Below are 22,533 nucleotides of genomic sequence, written 5' to 3'. Positions count from 1 at the left end.
TTAAAAACACCTCTGACCTTTGATTAGTGGAAAACCTATGATAATACATAACCAACCATACAATATGGTCACCAAGATCTGCATTACCTTAACAAGAAAAAAGGACACGCCATAGGTCCGCAGGGAGCGGGCTAACTTCACATATTTCACTTTGGCTTCTATTTCAGTCATCTCACCACAGTTTTTGTGCTCCTGTAATGAGAGTTCAGTATCACTTAGACAGAAGTAATACTCTTTCTGGTAACTAACAAAAATGGGGTGTTAGCTGTTCTCTTTTTAAGAATGTTCAGTTAATAATCATTCCAATTAAGACATTTGAAACAATACTGTGTAGAAATGTTAGTGTGACGATATCCCGTAATTCCTTATCAAAACATATAAGCAACATGTGGAAATGGAACATTTTTCTTTGACCATCATCCATTTATTTGTGCCTCAGTCAAGCAGATTTAAGCCATTTATGAAACAGTTTTAAATTATTGGTATTGCTGCTCTGTGACACCATTATGTTTCATACAGTCAATGTCTACTTACTTGGCTTAAATCATTTAAAACTCTCAGTGCCTACAATTTTTTCCAGCAGAAGAATAGTTCTGCTTTGTACCCTAAACCTCCGACTCACTGAAGCCTCATGCTTTGTAACTGACCATTTGTCATCTTTTAAATGGATTTCCTGTAGTTTGTTTATTTATTTATTTAGCCAGTTGCACCTTTATCCACATTTTTGTCATAAGTTGACAAGAATTCTATAGGTGAGAAAGGAGCAGTTATTTTTTTCTAGTAGTTCATTCTGAAATGTGCATCTAGGTGTATTAAAACTCCATTTTTATTATTTAAACAATTTACTCATTAGTAAATTTTCATACCTTTAACTAATGAGAATTACAAATATTACCTATTCAAACTTCATTTCAGCATCTGCTCTCCTACTCTGCTGAAAACCCTGACCTGAAGTCCTCCTGTTGAAATACTGTTTGTGGGTTTCTGTAGCACCCCCCATCTCTTCACCACTGTCCTATGAATTGCTGGTTACCACCTCCTTCATGCTAATTGATGGCAGCAGGGGGAGCACCAGTAACATGGGAAACACTTGCCTACTCCAGTTCACTCTTGTCAACACTTCACAGAGGAGCACTTGGAGAAGCAAGTGCAACTCCAAAAACCTTTTTGCATCCCAAGAACACAGACTGATTAGACCACTCAAATTCAGTACAGAACAGAGTCAGGATCGCTGAAGAGCAAGAAACCCAGTCATTGCAGATGGAATATTTGGAGAAAGTCATGTCAAAAACTCAAGAATTTTATAAAGAAAAGATACAAGTTTTTCAAAGCATCAGTTTGCATATTCTGCCTTGCTGTTGTGTTATCACCCATCATCTAGAGCCCTCAGTGATTAATTTCTCATCCATGCACTGAAGTATGTCAGGAACTGAAACTACTCAGATCATATTTGACGTAGGCAAATCATTTGCTATGAATCCCACAGAGAAATGAATAAATCTTTTTTTGCTTGAAGTGTAATATCACCACCACCAACTAAAGGTATACACAGGGAAGTGTTACACATCCTCTTTCATAAGATGTATTACAAGCTCTGGATAGAATAGGATTTACTGAGTTCCTACATTAGGAATGTAACAGACATAGAAAAGGATGTGACTTCACATGATTTCAAAATCACAGGTCACTGGTATGTCTTTCCAGAAACTGTACTATTTCAGCTGTTTACCTCAGATTTTTTCAGTTTAGATTACATTGCCAAATACACATGTTAATCAGCACAGACATTTAGTGCATTTATACCACTTCAGCTTGGAGAACATTTCCAATAGGATCAGTACATTGGAGACTCAACTGCTTTACATCTTTTACAACTGCATGATTCTCAGGCACACCACTGAATTCAAGCATTCGCTAGCAGAACTACATATTATTTGAAGCTCATGCCTGAATAATGAATGCATGGCAGGCTATGTGTAAGAAGTTTTAATGATTTTCCTAAATGTGCTTCTATTTTAGCACAAACACACATCCTTACATTTCAATGCAACTGAGAAAATGATCTTAAGAATATTAAATATTTTCTTTGTCCCCTTCAACAAAGTACACTGAAGAGTAATCAGTGAATAAAAAAGGATCAGGACAATAAATCTGCTGAAGAAGGGGGGACAAGAGGGGGAACAAGAGAGGGAACTGGGGTGGAGATGGGGGAAAAAGGGGAGGAAAAGGGGGGAAAGGAAAAGAGAAAAGCTATCAGACTCTTCAAACCTGATTTTCTGGTAGTTATACAAGTCAAATATATAGAGATCATACACCTGTGAAAGAGAGATAATTTTTGTTATAACAGAAATGAAGCTGCAGTAAGTTTTTCAGCCTCACAATTACCTGAAATATTCTCTTTTCAGCCCCTCTTTGTTTGGTATATTCTTTAGGTAGGAATTCTTTTAGGCTAGAAAAAAAAAAAAAAAAAAAGAAGAATACCACAGGTTAGTGGTGTCTTCTTAAGGACAGACACTTTCCACACTTTATTGTTGGTATTATGTTCCACAACATTCCCAAAGTGGGCAAAAAATCTCTCTACAATCACTAAGTAGGGTAAGGTCAAGAGGATAATTGGCATAATAATAAAAACCACTTCAGCTATGTCCTGACATAACACCCTCTTCATGTTTAGAAAAGTCAAAAGTAAACAAAGTTCGGACACTTTCTATTGTTCATCTATATAATGTCTATTATTATCTAGCTGCATTATAATATCTATTAGCAGTTCAAAGGAGTTCACATTTAATCCACATACACTTGCTATAATCTTGGAAACCAAAGCTTAGGCCACTTAGGTGTCTGAGTCCAGACACTACTATTACTGTCCTGAAGCACTTTGATTTACTGACCTGTGGTTCAGTTCTTCCTCTGCATGTTCCAAGACATGTTAAAACACGTATTTTATTGAAAACCTGCAAAGCCATTAAGTGGACACAATACCAGCCATTATCTCAAAACCAAGGTCACAAATAACTAGCCTTATTTTATTTATTTTTTTGCAGTACTCAAATACTAAGTTTTCAGAATATAAAGTAAACAAAACAAAAGTTCAGCCTCCCTGGTAAGTTCAGTCAGAAAGAATCCTTGAACACCTCACAAGACTGTCTAGCTGTATGTACCTCCTTTTTTTTGCAATTAAATTAGACTTTTATCTCAGCCAAACATCAACCCAACTTGAAGACTTGTTAGCATCGTGCATTAAAAAAATGCAGTCCTTTTCTGGATTTTATCTTCCTGTCTGCAACACTGAAGTCTGATGAAATTATGCCATATATTCAGCAGTTCACCTTAAGTCTGAAGAAAATTCTGCCCTTCAAGAGAATTTTTGGGTTTCTAACCAAAGTTCAACATAAAAAACAGCACTTACACAGATAAAAAATAAAATAAAATAATAAAAAAGAGGTTTCTAAGAATCCAGTAGGACTAGAGGATTTTATCCTCACTTTGGTCTATCGAGTATACAAGCCCACTATTAACACAGAAACAACTAACATCATGAAAAGCTGCAGATTTTGAGAAGGACATCTAGCCAGATTTCCTAAAAAAGATTGGCAAAAAAATTGTCCCATCATTCCTCCCCTCCAGCTCCCTTTAAAGGAAGCCTGCCACTGCAGACAACAAACAGAAGAACTTCAAGACTGTGATGACTTTGTGCTCTCCTCGAAAACACTCTCTAGTAGTTAGAATTTTCATTGTTATTGCCATAAAGCTCTAGCAATTTCAATCCAAGTAAGAGCAACTGCGCTTGCTAATCTGCCTTCCACTGTTTCAGTAGTTGTGTCTCAACTGATTACATCTTAATTAAATCTCTTCTACAAAATGAACTCTATAGATAAGGTCTGAATGCAGCTTATTATCCTAAAAAGCTAGTACATCTATTCTAAAAATAAAAAGCAAAACAAAAACTGAACAGTGCTTTTAACACAGAATTTCATACGTTCAAACCAGTTTGGTTACATTCACTTCTAAGAAAACCAAAAATAACTGAGTTGAATGCACTCTCAATCTAGCAATGGATTTATACAGAGAAGGGATAATCATGCACTTTCAGTTCTCATCTTTTATTAGCTAAGTTGATTTTCTCAACTATTCTTATGCCGACCAGCTATTGAGAACATCAGATTTTCAAGCATGTCTACTTATCTTGTTAGCTAACTAAGAAGTGATAGCTGAATAAACATTATTTGGAGCTTCTTGAGAAAAAGTTACGTCTGTCAAGTGCCAATTGGCACACTTGTACATGCAGCTGGCAGTTAGATATGAACTTTTTCCTTGTATGATCTTCCATTTTTCGATCAATAGAGAAGCAACCACCTCAACTGAAAGGTTGAAATACTAGCTGCAGACAAATTATTTTGATGCTGCCCATAATATTTTCTTTATTTATGTTGCAACAAACCATGGCTTTACTTTATTTAACAGTTTGTGTAACGAGTTCACAAAACCACATGAAATATATTATTCATTTAGCCTTCTTTAAAATCTTTAATTACACATTGTAACAATGTACAATGAACTCGATTAATAAACATCTAATAGCAAGCTGCGTATATATAACTTCATCTAATTAGAGTTACTCCTACAGTTCTTCAAAAACAATTATACCAAGTGCCAGCATATTGTTTTTCATTAGCATAAAGGTATATTGGACATTCTTGCAGAAGTTTTAGACAGTAAAATAGGCTATATTGTAGAAGTGAACTTAGTGGTCACCAAGCATGCTTAGAAATAAATGGCAGACGCTAGCAAGGTTTAGCTGCTCCTTTCTTACCTACATACAAATCATAAGATTTCTTTAATAGATAATCTCTCATCAAATTTAAACACGGGGTGCCTCTGGATGCAAAGCAGAACTTCAACTGCATGAGGAAGGGCTATTTGCAATTAGGTAGTTTTCACAATTTACTTTGGCATGAGCTCTAGGGAAATTCCAACAGTCAATATCAAAGGGTTAACAAGACACAGGCAGTAATCATCACCCGTGCCAAGAATGACTTATCAAAGGCAAAAAAAGGATAAAAAGTAGCTCTGCACACTGCATACTGCAGACATAGCAAAGTAAGCCAAGTTGCTTTAAAATAATACTGAAATATGCTAGTACTATTCTGCTACATGCTGTTTTCTATATGAGCAGAGACTTCCATTAAGGGAACCTGTAGGCATGTTTAGGGCCCAGCAGCGAATGAATAAACACTTCAACAACAAGAAGTGTTTCCTGAAATGACAGGAGATGTACTCTTCAGTCAGCATTCATCTATACTATTTTTACATATTGCTCATAACAAAATAAGAGAGCTTGGCTTGATTAGACTCAACACAGAATAATGAGATTTCACAAAAAGACTGTCATGAAGGCTTAGTACAGCCAAACATATGTAAAGCTAAATCATAAGCATCTATACTTTAAAACAAAAGTAAAACAAAAGACAGTGACTAGGACCTTATGGTTCTCAAGTAAGTTTCTCCACAGAGAACAAAAAGGCAACAAGAATTACTTGTAAATCAAAAATGCTTAATTTCATGAAACTAGTTATACACCTGGACAGCAAAAGACTAGACTTGGTGGCCTGCAACGCTCAATCCTCATACAGTCAAAACCCATTAAAATTAAAATTATACATTAAGTAGTAAAAACACACTGCAGGAAAAAAAAAAAAAAAAGGAAAGCCAAGGTTTTAAAATTTGAAATAATTTGAAATTCCAGTTCTAGATTATTCCCACTGGAGTAATGTTCTCTTTTCTAACATGCAGTTTGGTTATTTATACTTTTCACTCACATTAGCATATAAAGATACTGCACTTTGTGTTAACATTTTATTCTGTTATGGACTTCCAACTAGCCAGCATTCTGTATAAAGCAGAAATGTCATCCAACCAGCAGTTCTTGTTGAACATAAAATACAGTTATGATAGAGGATCGTAAAAAATGACTTTAAATTTAGAAGATCAAGAAGAATGCCTAAATAATGCCTGTCATCCCTGTTCCACTGCAGGCAAAACAATCAAAATTTGTAGAGAAATGGAACCTCTAAAAGTCAGCCAAACTAAGTTTACCCATCTGACAACAGGAAAGTAAAGAATGACAATCAAGGTTAAAGGATGGGTCTCCAGGCCAGGACTTTGTATCCAAAGAGCACAATACTACATCTCCATTCATACAATGCCATGAGAGGGTGAATCCACACAATTAATTAACATAATTAAAAAAGTTAGGAAAATTCAATATCTACACACAGCAGCATTAACTTCAGTAAAATGACTAAGTATCTTTCCATTCATGCGCTTTCATAACAAATCAAACGTGTGATATATACTAACATACACTTACTTCACAAATGGCATTACTAAATGCAGGCAGAAGATGACATCTGAGCAAGAACAAAACTCCAGTTCTCCCTAACTCAGTAACGCAGGCATAACAAAACTTCCAGTACACTCAGTCCAATCAAGGATGCATATGACATGAGGATGGATACATTAAAGGAGAGGAGACTATTGGGTAACATGAACCTTGGCTTCCAGAGAAAGCAGAAAGGGCTTCCATGGACAACATTACCATGTGGTTGGAAAATCCAGCTGCATACCTAACTGGCATGCTGTGGGAAGCTGGCACCCTGTGTTGCCTAATAAGTCACTGCCAAATGTCCCCTTCACAGCAGCTGAAAGTGCTGATTTATGCAGCAAGGCTCCTGGTCACAGAAAACACACAGGATCTGGCTACCACTAACTGGAGTACTAACATGCTTTTAGGCTATGAAAACCTAACAATAGTTACACTTTAGGTCACCTGAATTTATAAGTTAACGTAAGTATTTACTCTAAAAATCCAGGTTTGTGCTTGTGTTCTACATGAGGTCCAAACTGGATCTGCGCTTGAAAGCCTCCAAACTCACAAGCCTTCTCAAAGGAGACAGGATGGGAGCCATTCAGAATGTCATCACGAGCCTGTAAGAAGTAAGCAAAGACATATCAGGGACATCCAAAAGAATTACTCCATCTCTGAAATTCATCAAGAGCTAAAACACAGACCAAGAATCCAGCAACACACTTCTCTGTCTGAATGTCTTCATTATTCCGTTGTGGATGTGTCTATGACTAATAAAATAAACAAAGGGATAGATTCTTCTCTGGTGAGTATCTACAGAGACATGCTAAAACCATGATTGTAACAACTATGATCAAAAAGACAATTTGATATATATTTCCTGTGGCACATATATATCAAATTCAACTTACATACATGTACACAGACACAAGTGTACGCATTCACACCCAACATAACTCTTATCTTGCCACCTTGTAATAGCAGGGAAAATGATCTAACTTGCAAGTAAACAACAAATTATTGTTACAGAAATAGGAAGAGGTGAAGGCAAACAGCATTTTCTTTCTTTTTGTTTACATTTTGAAGTCATAGAAGACGATGGATTTTATAGTTCTGGCATGGGAAGACTCGTCTATCCACACGGAAAACAAGATAGTATCAGTGCATGCTGTTGCAACAGTAACCTGGAAGAAGTATCTAATGGACATGAGAATAGCACAGCGTGATAATTTTTTTAAAACTCCTGAAAATTTAGTGCAGTCCCACAACCAATACCATCTTATAATCATCTTAAAACCATTTTATAATTTGCCTCAGAGCTTTAAAATGCAATTTAGAGCAATCCTACTTGAATCAGCTTCAAGTATAACAACTGAGCATCCCATTAAACATTCAATGGATTTTTTTCAACTAACAAAATCAACCCTAATGATTTCAAACTGAATTACAGCCAACTACACTGGAGACTACAGTTAGAAACTATCTTCAACAGAAAAACTCAAGCTTCCTAAGGTATAAGCATCTCTAACAATTTGGGGAACCTGCCTGGGTGGGCTCCCACTGTGTTAAATGATATGGTCCATCTCAAACAGGAAGCCCACCTGCTCTGTGCTGTTTATGTTGAATATTGTAAAGAAGGTGCAGAAGCAGCTCAGGCAGAAAGAGATAAGTGGAAAGCCATCTGCAAGATTGAAATGAGATTTGACATTACAGAGAAAGCATCACCCATACAACAGAATGGGGAAGACTATACCTGATACCTGAAAAGAATGATCTAAAGACAAGGCATTACTGAACACATTTATTTATGTATTTAAGGAAACAAGAATGACATGAAAATCACTATATTTTTGAATGTCCATTATGCAGTTGAACGTATTGATTTTGAGAATCAAAGCCTCTACACTATCAAGAGTGCCAAACCAAAACCAAACCAAACCAAAACAATCCACATTCAGAACAAGGAGTTTAGAAGATAGGAATACCTGAGCAACAAATAAGTTAGTTATTTAGCACTTGTTTTTGTAATATTTTTCTTCTAATTAACCTACACAGGTTTCCTCAGGCAAGCTAGAACTGGTACTCCAGGTTCACATACTGTACCTGAACATAAAGCAAATTCAGTTGAACAGGATCTCTTGAATCTACATTCTGGTCTGAATAGAAGAACTTTCGTCTCAACAGTAACGTTTCATTTTCATCAACTCCTTGTTCTCTAAATGTTCGGCTATGATCTAGCCAATTTACTGCAACAGAACCAGATAGACAAAGTGTTTAATCTGCAGCGTTGCCAGTGTTAATAGCTATTGAGAACATCATATGATAACTGGCCTTGCCATTGGAGGGGGACACCTAGCAAAAAGAGTTCCTTTTATTTATGTTTTTATAGTCAGTGTTGATGGTTGCTACAAATGAGAATTTAGTAACAGAACAGCACTGCTGAAAAACAGGAATTTACCCCGTGGTATAAAACACCACAAATACCATTGAAGCAGCAACTACAGCAGAAGTAGTATTTCAGTACTAGATTCAGACCTTCAAAGCTGCACTGCAGTACTACTTGAAAGATTACCAAAACACCACCACCAAAAACCAATTGCTTTGCTCACTTTTTTTTATCCCTTAATACATTTTAAAACATTTTCCTTCCAGTAAAAGTTCATCTTAGTCCCCTGATGTTAAAACAAACTAATTCTCATCATTTTGCATATAGAACGGATCAAATATTGTCTTAGTTCTTTGGCACACTCCATTTACACTTCAAAGACAAAACTAGACATAACTTTGGATGGCTTTCAGTAGGCATCAGTAGTTAAATATCCAACTTGAATGAAGGGATTAAAAGGGTCATTATGGAAACAATCTTCCCTTCCCACTCTAAGTTATAACTCCACCACAAAAAAAAAAAAAAGCAAGAAAAACACTTCAAAAAGACATACTCTCTCTCATAGCTAGAGGCAACAATTTGTCTATTTAACTGAACTCAAAAATGCACAGTAGTAGATGACACCATATATGAACATACACAATACAGGTAGGGAACAAGTGAGTCATACTGAAGAAGCTAAAAATGCAGTCCTGTATGATTTTCTTGCCCTGTTCTGCGGAAAGGTAGTAGTGAAAGAATCATCCTGGAATTCACTACTCACAATCATCATCAGTATGAAGCTTTGCCTTCAATTTTTCCATTTTTCTTTCATCACGCAACAATGTCCTATCTTTCTTAAGTGTTCCTGTACTCTCTTCTTTCTTTTCTTCAATGCTCTCCTGGATTAAGGAATATTCCTCATAATTGGTTATTCCTGGAATTAGAAATAAATCCAGTGTTTGTAATAAAAAAAAATTAATACATTTAAGACACAGATAAAATTTTTTTCCATGTATTAAAACACCAATGGTTCATTACAAGTATAATGAAGATATTCCAGATGAAATGCAGACCAAAGCATGGGGAAGGGGATCCCAAGAATAATCTACAAGTTCTGCATTGAAGATGTTTCTCTAATGTTTGGCATTATTCTTCAAATATATCATATTTGAAGGTGCATTTCCCTTCGCGGATGCCTACAATTGTTTCCTGAGAAGTGGGTGATTTTAGCTTGCCCGCAATGTGCAGAAGAAATGTGGCACAGCAGACTGAGGAATAAAAAACACATGAGTAGAGTTCCAGAACTCAACTCTTCCTATGAATTTTGCATGAAACTGAATTGAAAAAAAAAAAAAAAAAAAAAAAAAAGAGAGAGTTCACAGCATTTAGTATATATGCTATGCTGTTCTCATTTCTCTCATCATCTTCCTCCACAGCATATTTATGTTATACAAGAAAGCAAATTAAATAAATGCTTGCATATATGACCACATTCATGAAAATTAGTCAAACTAATTTTTAGAGCAAATTAATTTCAGAACATTGGAATCCAGCACAGAAACACTCACACAATTAAAACACACATTTTAATCTACCTTGAAAGTGAATTAATCTAAATCTATCTCAGTCAAATTAAGATCATTAATTCTAAATGAGAATGAAGCAAGAGATTAAGATAATTTAAAGTAATCCATGTTGAATGCCTGCTTATAGGTAAATTTGAGTTAGTTTCCTAAAATGTCTTTATTTAGATAAATATAAAAACAGACTATAACCAAAATGATACATTTTAGGCCAGCTGCTCTGGATGGTTTCCATATGTAGTTACAGAAGTAACATGATACTGTAACTAAACCTAAATCATAACATAGAAATGTAAGTTTAGATATATTTCAAGGTCAACAACTTCTATGTCATTAATATTTAGCAAAAATTTAGTTTCCTAGCAGGAAAGCTTGTATAAGTAACACACAATGAAGAAGTTAAAACAGTACTGTCAGATACCTGTGCCTTCAAATGTTAAATACTGAAGTTAAAGGATATAGCTAATTCTCTACTGACTTTCACAAGAAAGCATGGACAATAGCTTTGAAACAAATGTTTGGTCAACATTAACTGATAACATTATTTCAACATTTGTCAACATGTGTCAACTTCTATCCAATAACACACATGGCATCCTAAATTTCAAGATGTCAATATGGAAATAAGCAAATAAATATTCTTGAATATGTAGGTCCCAAAATCTTACCTATCCTGCTGCAAATGGTAACCAGCAATTCACCAACTGTTTTAGAATCATCCACCATGACTGTTTTCACTGAACCATCCAACATACGTATTTTCTGAGGTCTCTGTTTCTTTTTGTACTCCAATATATCCTATGAAGTAAACAATACTGTTTCTAAACATTTAGGGAAACCACCACAAAAACAATTCTACAGGGTAGATTCCTGAAGCAAGATGCTCCCCCCTCCCGTCTTTTTTTTTTTTTTTTTTTTTTTAAATGCATGTATATGTGTTTGAAATGGATCAGTTTCAAGAAAAGACTCAAATTTCTCCTACCCCTCCAAACACTAAATATTGTTCTTGCTACTTGGGAAACAAGCTTTCTGAAAACATGTTGATGAACAAAGCAACAGATTTGTACCATACCCCATTTCTCAGCATGTAATAATCCAGTGTTCTTCCAGCCTCCAACCATATACCTTTACGAGGATCTTCATCTGACAAGAACAATCCATAGTCAGAGGCTGTGTAACAGAAAAGACAGTTCATTGAAAAATATAAAACCTCATCAAATCATCATTTTATTCAAGATTATTCAGGTTCATGATTAAGCTTCCATTATGTTTACCCCTCATTCTTAATGAACTAGTATGCCTTTATTTTTTGCTGTGCTTCAGAGTAATATTTAATTTAGCAGCAGATAGCAGGGTATATCAGGCATTACAGAAGACTTGAACAAAAGCTTCACTAAATATGCACATATTACATCCATTATGGATCATCTATATTATATTAGAGAGAACTTATTACAAATAAGACCTTTTTAAAATGCTCATAGGTCCTGCTTAAAGACCTATATCCTTAGAGATCCAAAAATACAAGCAGTTCGGATTTAATCATAGTATACCATTTCAAGCAGTAGTTCTATTTCAAAACATTGTTTTCAACCCTTAACATACTTTGCCTATGCTGAACATCCAAAACATTTTTTTGGTAGATGTTTCAGGTTTATAAAGTGAAAAAGAGGTTTTCAGAATCATATTTGTGGTAACAATCTCAGGAAAAAAAATCTGCGTATATTGAAGGCTAAGCACAAACCAATTGATTCTTTCACAAACACAAGTAAATGGTAAAACTCTTGTGGCCACGGAAGAACAAATTCAGGCTTAAGCTTCAAAGCCTAGACTCCAGGTACACAAAATGAATATCATGACTGTCAATTGAAAGACTACTAAAGCATGAAGAATTGATACACAGCATATTCTTAGACAAATCCACTATCACAAACAGAAAAAGCTACTGTTCTTCAGTTGAGCCTGCTCTAACTCTTGTCCTAAAGTTGAAGCTAATGCTTATTTCCATAAAAGCTAGTCACCTGTGTGCACACCGTCTGTTACAACAGCCCCATGAAGGGACGGCATACCTCTTAATTTTCAGCCATGTGATCACACCCTCTGATTAGAACGTCAAGTAAACATAGCTACAACTTTGGGACAGTGTTTCATTTTTAAGTGTATTTTAAAGATACAATTCACATTTATTCAACTACATTTACATTAAACACAGTGTTACTTATGCAAAGATATAAAAACATAGCTGAAAGATACCGACTTTTAAAGGAAAAACCCTTCCAAGAAACTGAGTAAGAACAACTTCTCCTACAGACCATAATTAAAAACTCCACTGAAAAGGCAAGTGATCCAAACAGAGATGTTTATGGACACAAATTCAGTACAGAATCAATTAAATGAAATTTTAGAATCTGTGCCTATAAATAGCTTGTGACATTTGCACACAAAGGGACTTTGCACTGAGAGCAGAATTACCAAGGAAGCGTTGACTGCTCTACTTTTCACTTCTGGGGAGCGCACCCTAGTAATGAAATAGCAGTAGCTGTGCAGCTTGCACATGAGTATCACAGTCGCATCTGTCCCAGCATGTAAGCTTGTTGGAGAAGTGAAACTTACATGGTTGATAGTAGAACTACAAGACAATGTTTTCTATTGTGCAGGAACTGGTTAGGTCACTCTGTACTGCACCAGTATGAGTTTTCCTAACGAACAGGCAAAGAAATGTTTTAACAGCCACAAAGAAGGGGAAAGGATATGTTGTTTTATATATATATATATATATATATATATATATACACACACACGTATATATTGTCATGCATTGCAACTTCAGAAAGATGTTTAAAGTTTGTAATTGCACTGCAATCACAAAAAAAAAATAAATAAATCAAGAGAGTTCCCAGGCTTTTCTGAAGTTTATGATATTCAGGGCTATTTATTACTTGACTTCACTGAATATAACAGCTGTTCAAAACAACTGCCTTAGGATATCAGCATATCAGAAACACACAGGTTATATCTGAAAAATAGAAGCTCTGTTACTAGACCTCCTAAGGGCTTCTGCAAAGGAGAAGCATTACTAAATAATACCAATTATCATACATGACTGGATTTTATTTTATTTTATTTTAACATTTAGACAAGGTTTTCAGAAGACCTCTAATACTGGAAAGCTGTGCAAAAAACTCAAACCGTTCTAACAATTACATTCTAGTGGCATTATACACAGCAGAGAACCAAATGATTCTGAAGAATCTGGATTTTTGAACAACTTTGACTAAATTTAAAACAGATTTTCTGCCTGAGTGAACAAATATTTCAGTGTTTTCACATCTAATTTGCTCAATATGTTCAGAAAGATTTGATTAATGAGTAACACCATTCTGAATATGGTGTGTTTTTCTTTTGTTTGTTTTGTTTTTGTGTTCTTGTTGTTTGTTTTTAAACTTAAACAGTTTAAAGCATTTCCTTTTCTGCTTTTTGGAGATGTCCAACCTTCTTTGGTAATCCACGTTGTCCCTTTCTTTGGTGAGGCACCAAAAAAGTTTACCCAGACCTTCCTAGAAAGCGTAACCACAAGCTTTGCTTTAAGATGATACCACAAAATCTGTTCTCCAATAACTTGGCCTTTCAGAGAACAGAGCAAGATTCAAGAAGGCTGGTGAATGTGCGCACAAAGGGAAAGCGATCCTTCAGCCAAACAAGCAATTTACATAGAAAGTGAAAGTTTCACCAAAAAATGTTCCCATTGTAGAAAAAAATCTGTCTCACCACAAGAAGAAAGAATTCAGCTAACTTCAAGAATTCAGCTAACTTCAGCCACTTAAAATTCTGTTTCAACTCTGTGTCTTTTACTCCGGAGTCTTCTTTAAATTAAAATACAAACCCTACAACCATAAAGATAAATGAAGGAACACAACAGACAGTAAAAACAGCATGGGTCTGTATATTTTCAATTCAGCCAGTGAATCGACTAAGGATAAATAAAGGAACTCACCTTGTCCCATTTGAGCCTCTGGAACTCGTTCACGAATAACTCTGCAGGCATCATACACTGCAGTGGATGGTTCAAACTGCATCGTCTTCACTACATTGCATTGGCGGACACAGATCTTCAAGGAAAGTGCTACCATGGTGTTCAAAATCTTGCAAGTTTCTACTGAATTGTCTGAAAAAGCAGTGATATATTATTGCTCAGAATTTTCCACTTAACTCTTTCATATGCTCAAACTGTTTGTAGAAAAAAAAAAATTGAATGACTTTAAAAGAATGATACATTTTCAATAGCTGCCTATACATGTACAGTCCCACTAGCATCCTCAAGCTAGAAACTGTCCCCAAACACGTATTATTCTTGGCATACTGAAAATTCATTTTCAGAAGAGATGTGTACACATTACTAAAGATTAATATTTTGTCTGAGATATGACAAAAATGCTGCATAAGAAAACAATACATTCACTGGGTATATCACCAATAGTAAGTATTTAGTAGTGACAGAAAAGCAACTGCATAATTTCCATTAAATCCATTTTTCACTCTTCAATATGACAGATTTATTTAATAACAAATACAAATTAGAGGTCAAATTTTCAATATGCAAAACTCAAATCAAAATGGTTATTTTTTCCTCCTCCTTTTTAGATCCTGACACATGGGAATCAGTGGGTGCAGGAAGGAGTAGGTTGCTTTCCAAAGACAAAGGCTACATATTTTCAGATGAAGAAATTAACTGGTTCCCCTAACGATGAACATGACTCTCACCAGCACCTTTTGTTAGAACATGTAGATTGGCTGGTAATAAACTGCTTAGAAAAACTACATTAAACAACACAGATTCTGAAGTATGCAATACTGTGTGTTCTTTTCAAGACTGCATAAATCCACTAGATTTTTTTCTATCCTGTTATGTGCCTACCCAGAGCTCCAAGAACAAGTTATTTTTCATTCCAGTTCTATTTCAGAAATGTCGTTGAATATGACAGCTATTGTCTACAAAAACAGGAAGATACAAATGATTTTTGTTTCATTTTGTAAATTGTCTGGGGTTTGTCTCAAGTGTCTTTCCTCACATTCCAAATCACACCTCCATCACTGGACTTTCCATAGGGATCTTCAAAAATTCTTCAGAACTAAAACCCTTTCTGCATAAATACAGAAACAACAAAATCTTAAAATGCTTTCTGCATAAATGCATGTGCATGTTTTTAAATAGGAGGGTGTGAGATTCTAAGGACTCAAATTAGCTGCTGCTGATAATTTGATGACACATTCCACTAGATAAAAATTTAAAGGCCAGTTGTGCATCTTTTTACAGCCCAAATACTCAATTTGGCAAACTCACTTAAAGCAATAAGAAGGAACCACCATTTATATTTCAAGGGTGTTAAGAAAACACAACACCAAAGTACTGAGCTCCATGACTGCACCCTTCTCCAAGGCACAGACAAATCATCTCTCTACTAATACCATTTAGGAGTAACTCTAGCTCTAAAATGTCACACTCCCACATGTTACTGGGGCAACCCACCCAGCTGCCTCTCAATAAGCTAAATCATTCTACTTTATTACTATTATTATTATTATTACTTCCAGAACCACTTATTACCACCAGTATAAAATACTACACAATGCCAGATTTTCAGACTGACAATGGAAAAAAAAGTCAGTGAGAGGAAAAATGTACAGGAAACATCGATGAATTTACGCCAGAGCATCACCAAAACAAAATTATCTGGAAAAAACACAGGTTGGAGCAGTTTTCACCATCCAGAAGGTTCCCTGGGAGAATTACATGTTCATGTGTATGTACATGCACTGTTACAACAAGTGGCATACTAACAGCTGGAAAAAAGACATATCAGCTTGAAAAACAGCCTGAGCAAGTTGCTCAGAAAGCAACCCTAACTCACAGGCCACCTCTAAAACCTGTCCGTTGATTCTGGTGCAGTATGGTGAGCCACAGTTCCTGCTCCCTCCTCTGTCTGGAGAATGTGTTAGGGCAGGGACATTAAATGCAGCCCTTAGGACTCTCACTCTCTCCCAGTTGCTACTCCTCTTAAAAAGATTAAGAGAGAAAGTGACACCAGTGAATACAAGTACTGGAAAACGTTTTCCAGAAAAAAGCTTTCCTCTCCTCTTTGCTTTTTTATTGAAGCCAAAGGTGAGGCTTGCAAGCCGCTCACATTAAATAAAATATCCCGATTTGGAAGGGACCCACAAGTATCATCTTAAAACTTGAGCTGTCTTGTCCATTAGAAGGTAACGTGGATGTTGACCTTTTCCTGGATTTTTCAACTTTTCCATGAACAAGATACAGTCTAGCTTTGGGTATGAATGCCTTTGGTTGAAGGGAAATATTCATAAAAAAATATAAATGGATTCAACAATCATCTTTTTAAAAAAAAAAAAAAAAAAAAAAAAAAGAGTAGAAACATGGAAAGATGTCTCCTCTCTTCTGCTAACATATACATTCAACCGATCTGTACACTAACATTATAGCTAATACAGTTGCAAAGGCACATGGCAACACCTTCTCCAAGATCCACCTAGCCACCTTCTTTTAAGGTTAAAGAAGTCAAACATCACCATGTCTAATGAAATGATTCATTGTTTCCTGTTAAGAAATACTAGACCAAGGACTTAATAGTCATAAATTAGCACTTAGGTTGAAAGTTTCCTGACATACATACAAATCCTTTATTATCAGCACTGGCAGTAGTCAGTGGGGCCTTGTGTAAGTTATGATGACGTATTATTATGCTTCTTAATTCTGAATCTTTATATCATGTCAGAAAACAAAATTTTCTATTAAGGTGAAGGGTCACAAAGTAATGGCATGAAAATAGACACAGTTAATTCCAACAGATAAGTTTTAAAAGTGTAATTAACCCTTTCATATGGATCACTCAAAAATGGATTTTTAAAAGGGCACACTATGAGGAAGCATTTAAATTCAGTACAGTGCCTGATCTCCGTCTATGAATGGAGAAAAGGGGATAGAGAAAAGCCAAATGGTGAAGCTAGAGTATGAAACTTTAATGGGAAAGGTAAATATCTATAATGAAAGATATTCTGCTAAACTTGCTGTGATTTTGCAGTTTGTACTACTTCTTTTGTTAGGTTAGTATAAAATTAGCAAAACACAGCTTTTGGGCAGGATCTCACTAGTAAGATACAGAACAGAGTAAGTCAGAACTTGGAAACAGCTTCACCAGTATGATCTCATCATATACTTGATAAGTTTCAAAACAAGGTGATGACCCATCATTTCATATTTACACCAAAAAACCCCTACTAAATGCATTACATTGTTTCCTAGCTTGATAATATTTTCACTTTGTGACTGTGCATTGGAGAACCACCATAAAAGCATGTGTCCAAAGGAACCTGCAGAGGCAGTCTAGTTTAGTCCCTTTTACTGAAAAATGGTGCATCCCTATGGTGTCCCTGGCAGGTGCTTATTTTATCTGTTCTTACGAAGCTCTATTGAAATCAAGTCCACAACATCCACAAGGAACCACTCATTTAGTTGTTTGTTTGTTTGTTTGTTTTTATTAGTTTTTATATCTTACCACCACCTCACCTTGCAAATTTTCAACCTAGGTCTTCCATGCTGCAAAAGAACCTTTTTTTCCCCCTGCTCTACATACACAGACATGGTAAATTAATCCCTGTAGTCTTTACTACAATTTTACAAGTTATGAACCTGTTACCATGGCCTCCCAATGCCTTCTTGTTATTTTTTTTTCCCTCTAGGTTCAGATACTACTCCTTAAAGAAGGAAGGACCTAAATATGCAATGGTCTAATCTCCCTTGAACCCAATGCTCCTGTTTTCAGAGATGCCAAAATATACTTTATTCCAAAAATAGCTTATTAAAAGAGCCCATGAGTTATCAGCTTCCTTCAACACTGTGTTCTCAAAAATCCAAAGTGGGTATTCATGTGTCTACTTCAGATTAGCCTCAAGATGAACCTTCCCACCTGGTTTTCAGCAGTAACTGGGACAGGCAGTTTCCATCTCCTGGGTAACAGCCAAAATAAGAGAGCTGTTTTTCCTCAAAAGAAAAATGAACGTGGTTAAGAAAAAGGGCTGACACCACAGAGAAAAACAATGGAAAAAATCCTTCCATGTTCCCTTTAGCTTCTATACACTGACTCACACCACATTCAAATATTTTTCTGTGCAACTATCAGACACTTTGTTTCTCCTCCCCAATATCACTTACTCTCTGGAGCAGGTGATGAAAAATCAAAGGATTCCTGGAAATCAAAAGGATTTTGGAAGCAATGTTTCACCTCGTACTAAATCTAACGCCCTGTAAGCACTGCAGAAGGCAATTTCTAAATTAGACTGTACCTGATCCATGCTTGCAAGGCTGGAGATTGAAATAAGTTACAGTCCAGACAGCAAGGGAAAGACAGCAGCAGCTCGAAGTTCTTAAAACAAGAGAATCATCACTGAGAACCCAATACTGACAGGTACGTACCGATGTTCTGGGAAATCCCAACAAAGCAAGAGTATAAACAGTGGTTGAATAATGATGAGCAAGTGCCTATGCACCCACAAAGACACCTTGGATAGATCATGACAATAAGAGAAAATATTTCCTACATATTAGAAAAGACAATGAAATACTGAAAAGTATGAGCTAAGAATGAGACAATATTAAGTTTCTTTGGAGTGAAGTAACATCAGGCTGTGGGGATGCCTGCCATTCCGGCCACAGTCCAGCACTGGCGTAACCACTACAATAGCCAGCTACCTTCCAGCTGCAGACATTAACAGCCTCCCTCATAGCTGCCAACAATTGTCTGCACAACCATGTTCACTCAGTTCTGACGCTTTTTTTCCTGTGTTGACCATCATGTTTTGAAGAGCATCTTCTCCTTAGTTTTGACAGAACTGGGTTATGGAGTGATTATATAAATGACATGCCAAATCATCCAAGGCAGTAGTGATCTTCAGTAGAGGAAGAGGAGCACCATGTGGTGAAGGGCTGATCACTGTCCCATTTGGGTCACCAAGAGACCAGCATGTCACCATAGCTTGCAGTCACTAACCTGGGAGGAAAAAACTTGCAGCAGACACTGTATTTCCGTTTGCAAAGCCTTACTTCAACTTTCAGCAGATACTATTTTATCCTTCCTCAAAGCCCCCTGGCATAGACATGCATTCGCACAACAACAGCTAGAACTACGATGCTGGTACTGTTAAGCTACAAGAGGTCTGGGTTTAGATGCAGATACATGCTCAGTTAACAAGTAATCTTTTTTTTTCTTTTTTTTTTTTTCCATTAGAAGATTTTTTCTGAAATTCCCTAGGGAAAAATATATTTATATTATATATATATACACACATATGCATGCGTGCACACAATAAACATCCCTTCATGTCAAATTTTTTTTCAGTGAAAGTTTGATCAAATACATTATCTATACTGAAAAAAATATAAGTATCTGCAGATCTGAACATTTCTATTTTCCCTTAAATAAGTTTGTAAAATGCTTTTCTATTGATTTAGTTGTTTGGTACAAAATAAGCCAGAAAAGTACAAGATTAATGGTGGACAAGTCACAAGATAGTAAATCAAGCAAATACTTGTTAACATTCCCAAAGTAACAACAAGAAAGCTGAGTGTCAAAGCATACTCACCTTTTACTTCCACTGGCAATTCATTTAAAATTGCTTTCCCTCCTGGTGTCACATGGCTAATACAGAAATTTCACAGCACATTCCCTGAGGAGCTAAATGGTAACAGAGCCCAGCTCTGCTAGACTGGAAAGGGGGCACTGACATGAAAACTACCTCATCAGCTGCTGTGCAAAGAGATAGAGGGGGAAGCATAATTATCTCAAGAAGCATTTTACAAGGACTCTCAAGAGACGTATAACCCAAGATAAAAGGCTGTGCTTCTGAATATTAACAAGAACAGGAGTTTGCATCCTGTAATTCAAGCAAGAATTAACTATCATCAAGCTAAAAGCATACAACAAAACAGCAGAAGCATAGCTTATGAGAGGCACAGGGGTGATCATTTAGCTAACACCGATCTCCTTGAGCATTCACATACTTACCTGGCTTAATTTCTACCATTCCTACCCCAATTCTTGGGGTGTCTGACTGCTGATGAGGCAAATACATGGTCTATATATTTTGAGCTACATTGCTAAGCAAACAGAGGACGCAGACTTGTTTTTTTTAAACTATCTCAGCTTAATGCTATGATGAAATGAACATGACTTTGCTTCCATTTCACATCCTTGCCAATAGAATGCTTGAAGTAAAACAAGCCAAAACATCTGCATTTTTAAACCAGGCAAACATGGAACAGATAACATTGATTATGGACATAGTCCATATTTGACATGTCAAAGTTGCCACTGCTAGTGCTATTGGTGAAAATCAATGCTCTGCTATGATTTAGCAGAGGTCTGTCTCCCCAGAGATGTTCCTTAACTTGTTCATTTAGGCTTGAGAAAATACAAATCTAGATTATGGGAGTATCAAAGTCTAAAAGCCTACATGTATACATGATGGTATAAGGCAAAGCTATGTATTTTCATATTAGACTAACTTAGTAAGACAACCCAGTGGGTCAGAAGTTCTGTATTCATCTCAATACGCACCACCCTACTGCTGGCACACGGCACCAGCAATACAGCACACTGTATTTTCTACTGGTCACAACAGTTGAACATCTAATTTTCCTGCAACATACCAAGCACTTCTTCAGTGGACTGCTGCCTGCTAAAACCTTCCTAAGCAAAACGTAATCAAAAACAAACTCAGTTGTCCTTCTAGTTACATTTCTTATTTCCCAACTTATGAATGCAAACTGAAGTGTCATCTTTCATAATCAGTAACGATGGCACTACGTGGCAGGCAAGCAACTGCGTAGGCATTAAGATCAACAAAACATGTTTTACTATAAACTCACAGTGGCACCAGTTAAACCAGTCGGTCGCTGTTGCCACCTTATGTGCTTATCTTGTAAAAGGCCACACTTTCCAAAGAAGACCACCCTCTCTACAGTGCTCCATTGCTGTCTGTTTGTAACTCATTTGTACCAGGCAGCTCTCAAAAGTGCTTAAGGGGTGCTATTTATATATTTTCTTAGAACACTAGGCTGATTCTCCACCAGCTCAAAGTAGAGCAAGTGACTAAGCTGTGGGTTGCATGCCTGAAACATGGTCATATGGCACAGCAAGGCCTTCATCAAACTCCTTGATGGACAAGACACTGAAGATGCCATGACTGACCGGTTGCTTTGCCATTCCCCTGAGAACACTGCAGAGAGGTGCTTCAGGAAGAATTATCACTGATGTCCAAATATCACACATGTGAATGCTGAGCTAGAAGTTGTATTTCATCAACAAATTTAGAAGGGAGCAGCATGCACTCTTCTGGCAGCCAGAAACAGAACAAAAACAAAACAAAAGCAAAAACAAAAACCTCTGTTTTGATTAAATAAGCTTAAAGATGAAGGCACCAGCAGTAAACCAACTGCCCATTTCAAGTATTAACTTCTGGTCTCTGAGTACAAAGGTATCAGCATAGGGGTGTCCAGAAGTAGACAAAGTCTCAAGTACTACATGCTGTCTGGGGTAGCTAGTCAGAACTGTTTAAGCGTGAACAAGCAAACAAGAACTATAAGCCTTCCATCACTTATAACACAAGAAGCTTAACACTATTCCGAAGAACATTCTTTATCCTGTGTGTAAAATGTGCATTGACAGTTAAATGCAAGACCTTAAACATACCATACCCTAAGAAAAGCCTTACTCAGCCACAAGGCCTATATACATATACCACACATTCTGATAAATTAAAAAAATAAGATAAAATAAAATAAAAAAAAAGCTAACACTTACATGCTATGAATTTTTGCTGATTTTTTTTTTTTTTTTTTTTTTTTAAGATTTCATCTGTAGTGTCCAAAACCAAGTCTTAAAAATAAGCCATTTGAAAACCAGTAAAATGAAGGTGAACTAGGACCACCTTTGGAATCATTAGTAAGCATCAATCATGCCATTTGTGGTTCACGCAGTCATACGGGAACATCATCTATTTTGTTCCATATCCAGCAAGCAAGCATCTTCAAGCAAAATTATGTAAGAAACAAAAATACCTGACTCTAAGATTTGTTTATAGGACAGTCAGTTTATTAGCAATTCAACTAGTTTGCTTTTCAAGTCAAAAGGCATATTTGCTAA

At 36.2% G+C, this 22,533-nt stretch overlaps 1 protein-coding gene across 5 annotated transcripts in view; it reads right to left on the bottom strand.

Moving 5' to 3' along the window:
* Nucleotides 1-22,533, bottom strand: part of TLN2 (talin 2) — a 173,992-nt gene that overhangs the window by 89,140 nt on the left and 62,319 nt on the right. For 4 of the 5 annotated variants that reach the window (XM_082769058.1, XM_082769056.1, XM_082769059.1 and 1 more), the window contains exons 4-11: nt 14,313-14,483; nt 11,391-11,488; nt 10,987-11,116; nt 9,517-9,669; nt 8,471-8,613; nt 6,860-6,987; nt 2,386-2,449; nt 88-192 (exon numbers count right to left, since the gene is read on the bottom strand). In XM_082769058.1, coding sequence (XP_082625184.1) covers nt 88-192; nt 2,386-2,449; nt 6,860-6,987; nt 8,471-8,613; nt 9,517-9,669; nt 10,987-11,116; nt 11,391-11,488; nt 14,313-14,448 — 957 coding nt within the window. In that variant the 5' untranslated portion in view covers nt 14,449-14,483. Of the gene's footprint in view, nt 1-87; nt 193-2,385; nt 2,450-6,859; nt 6,988-8,470; nt 8,614-9,516; nt 9,670-10,986; nt 11,117-11,390; nt 11,489-14,312; nt 14,484-22,533 lie in introns of those variants that run through there. The other variant, XM_082769060.1, reaches the window with a different exon arrangement.

Source organism: Aythya marila (genome assembly GCF_965140915.1).
Source record: "Aythya marila genome assembly, chromosome: 11".
In the NCBI taxonomy this organism is placed as follows: Eukaryota; Metazoa; Chordata; class Aves; order Anseriformes; family Anatidae; genus Aythya; species Aythya marila.
This window is presented reverse-complemented; position numbering and strand designations above follow the sequence as displayed.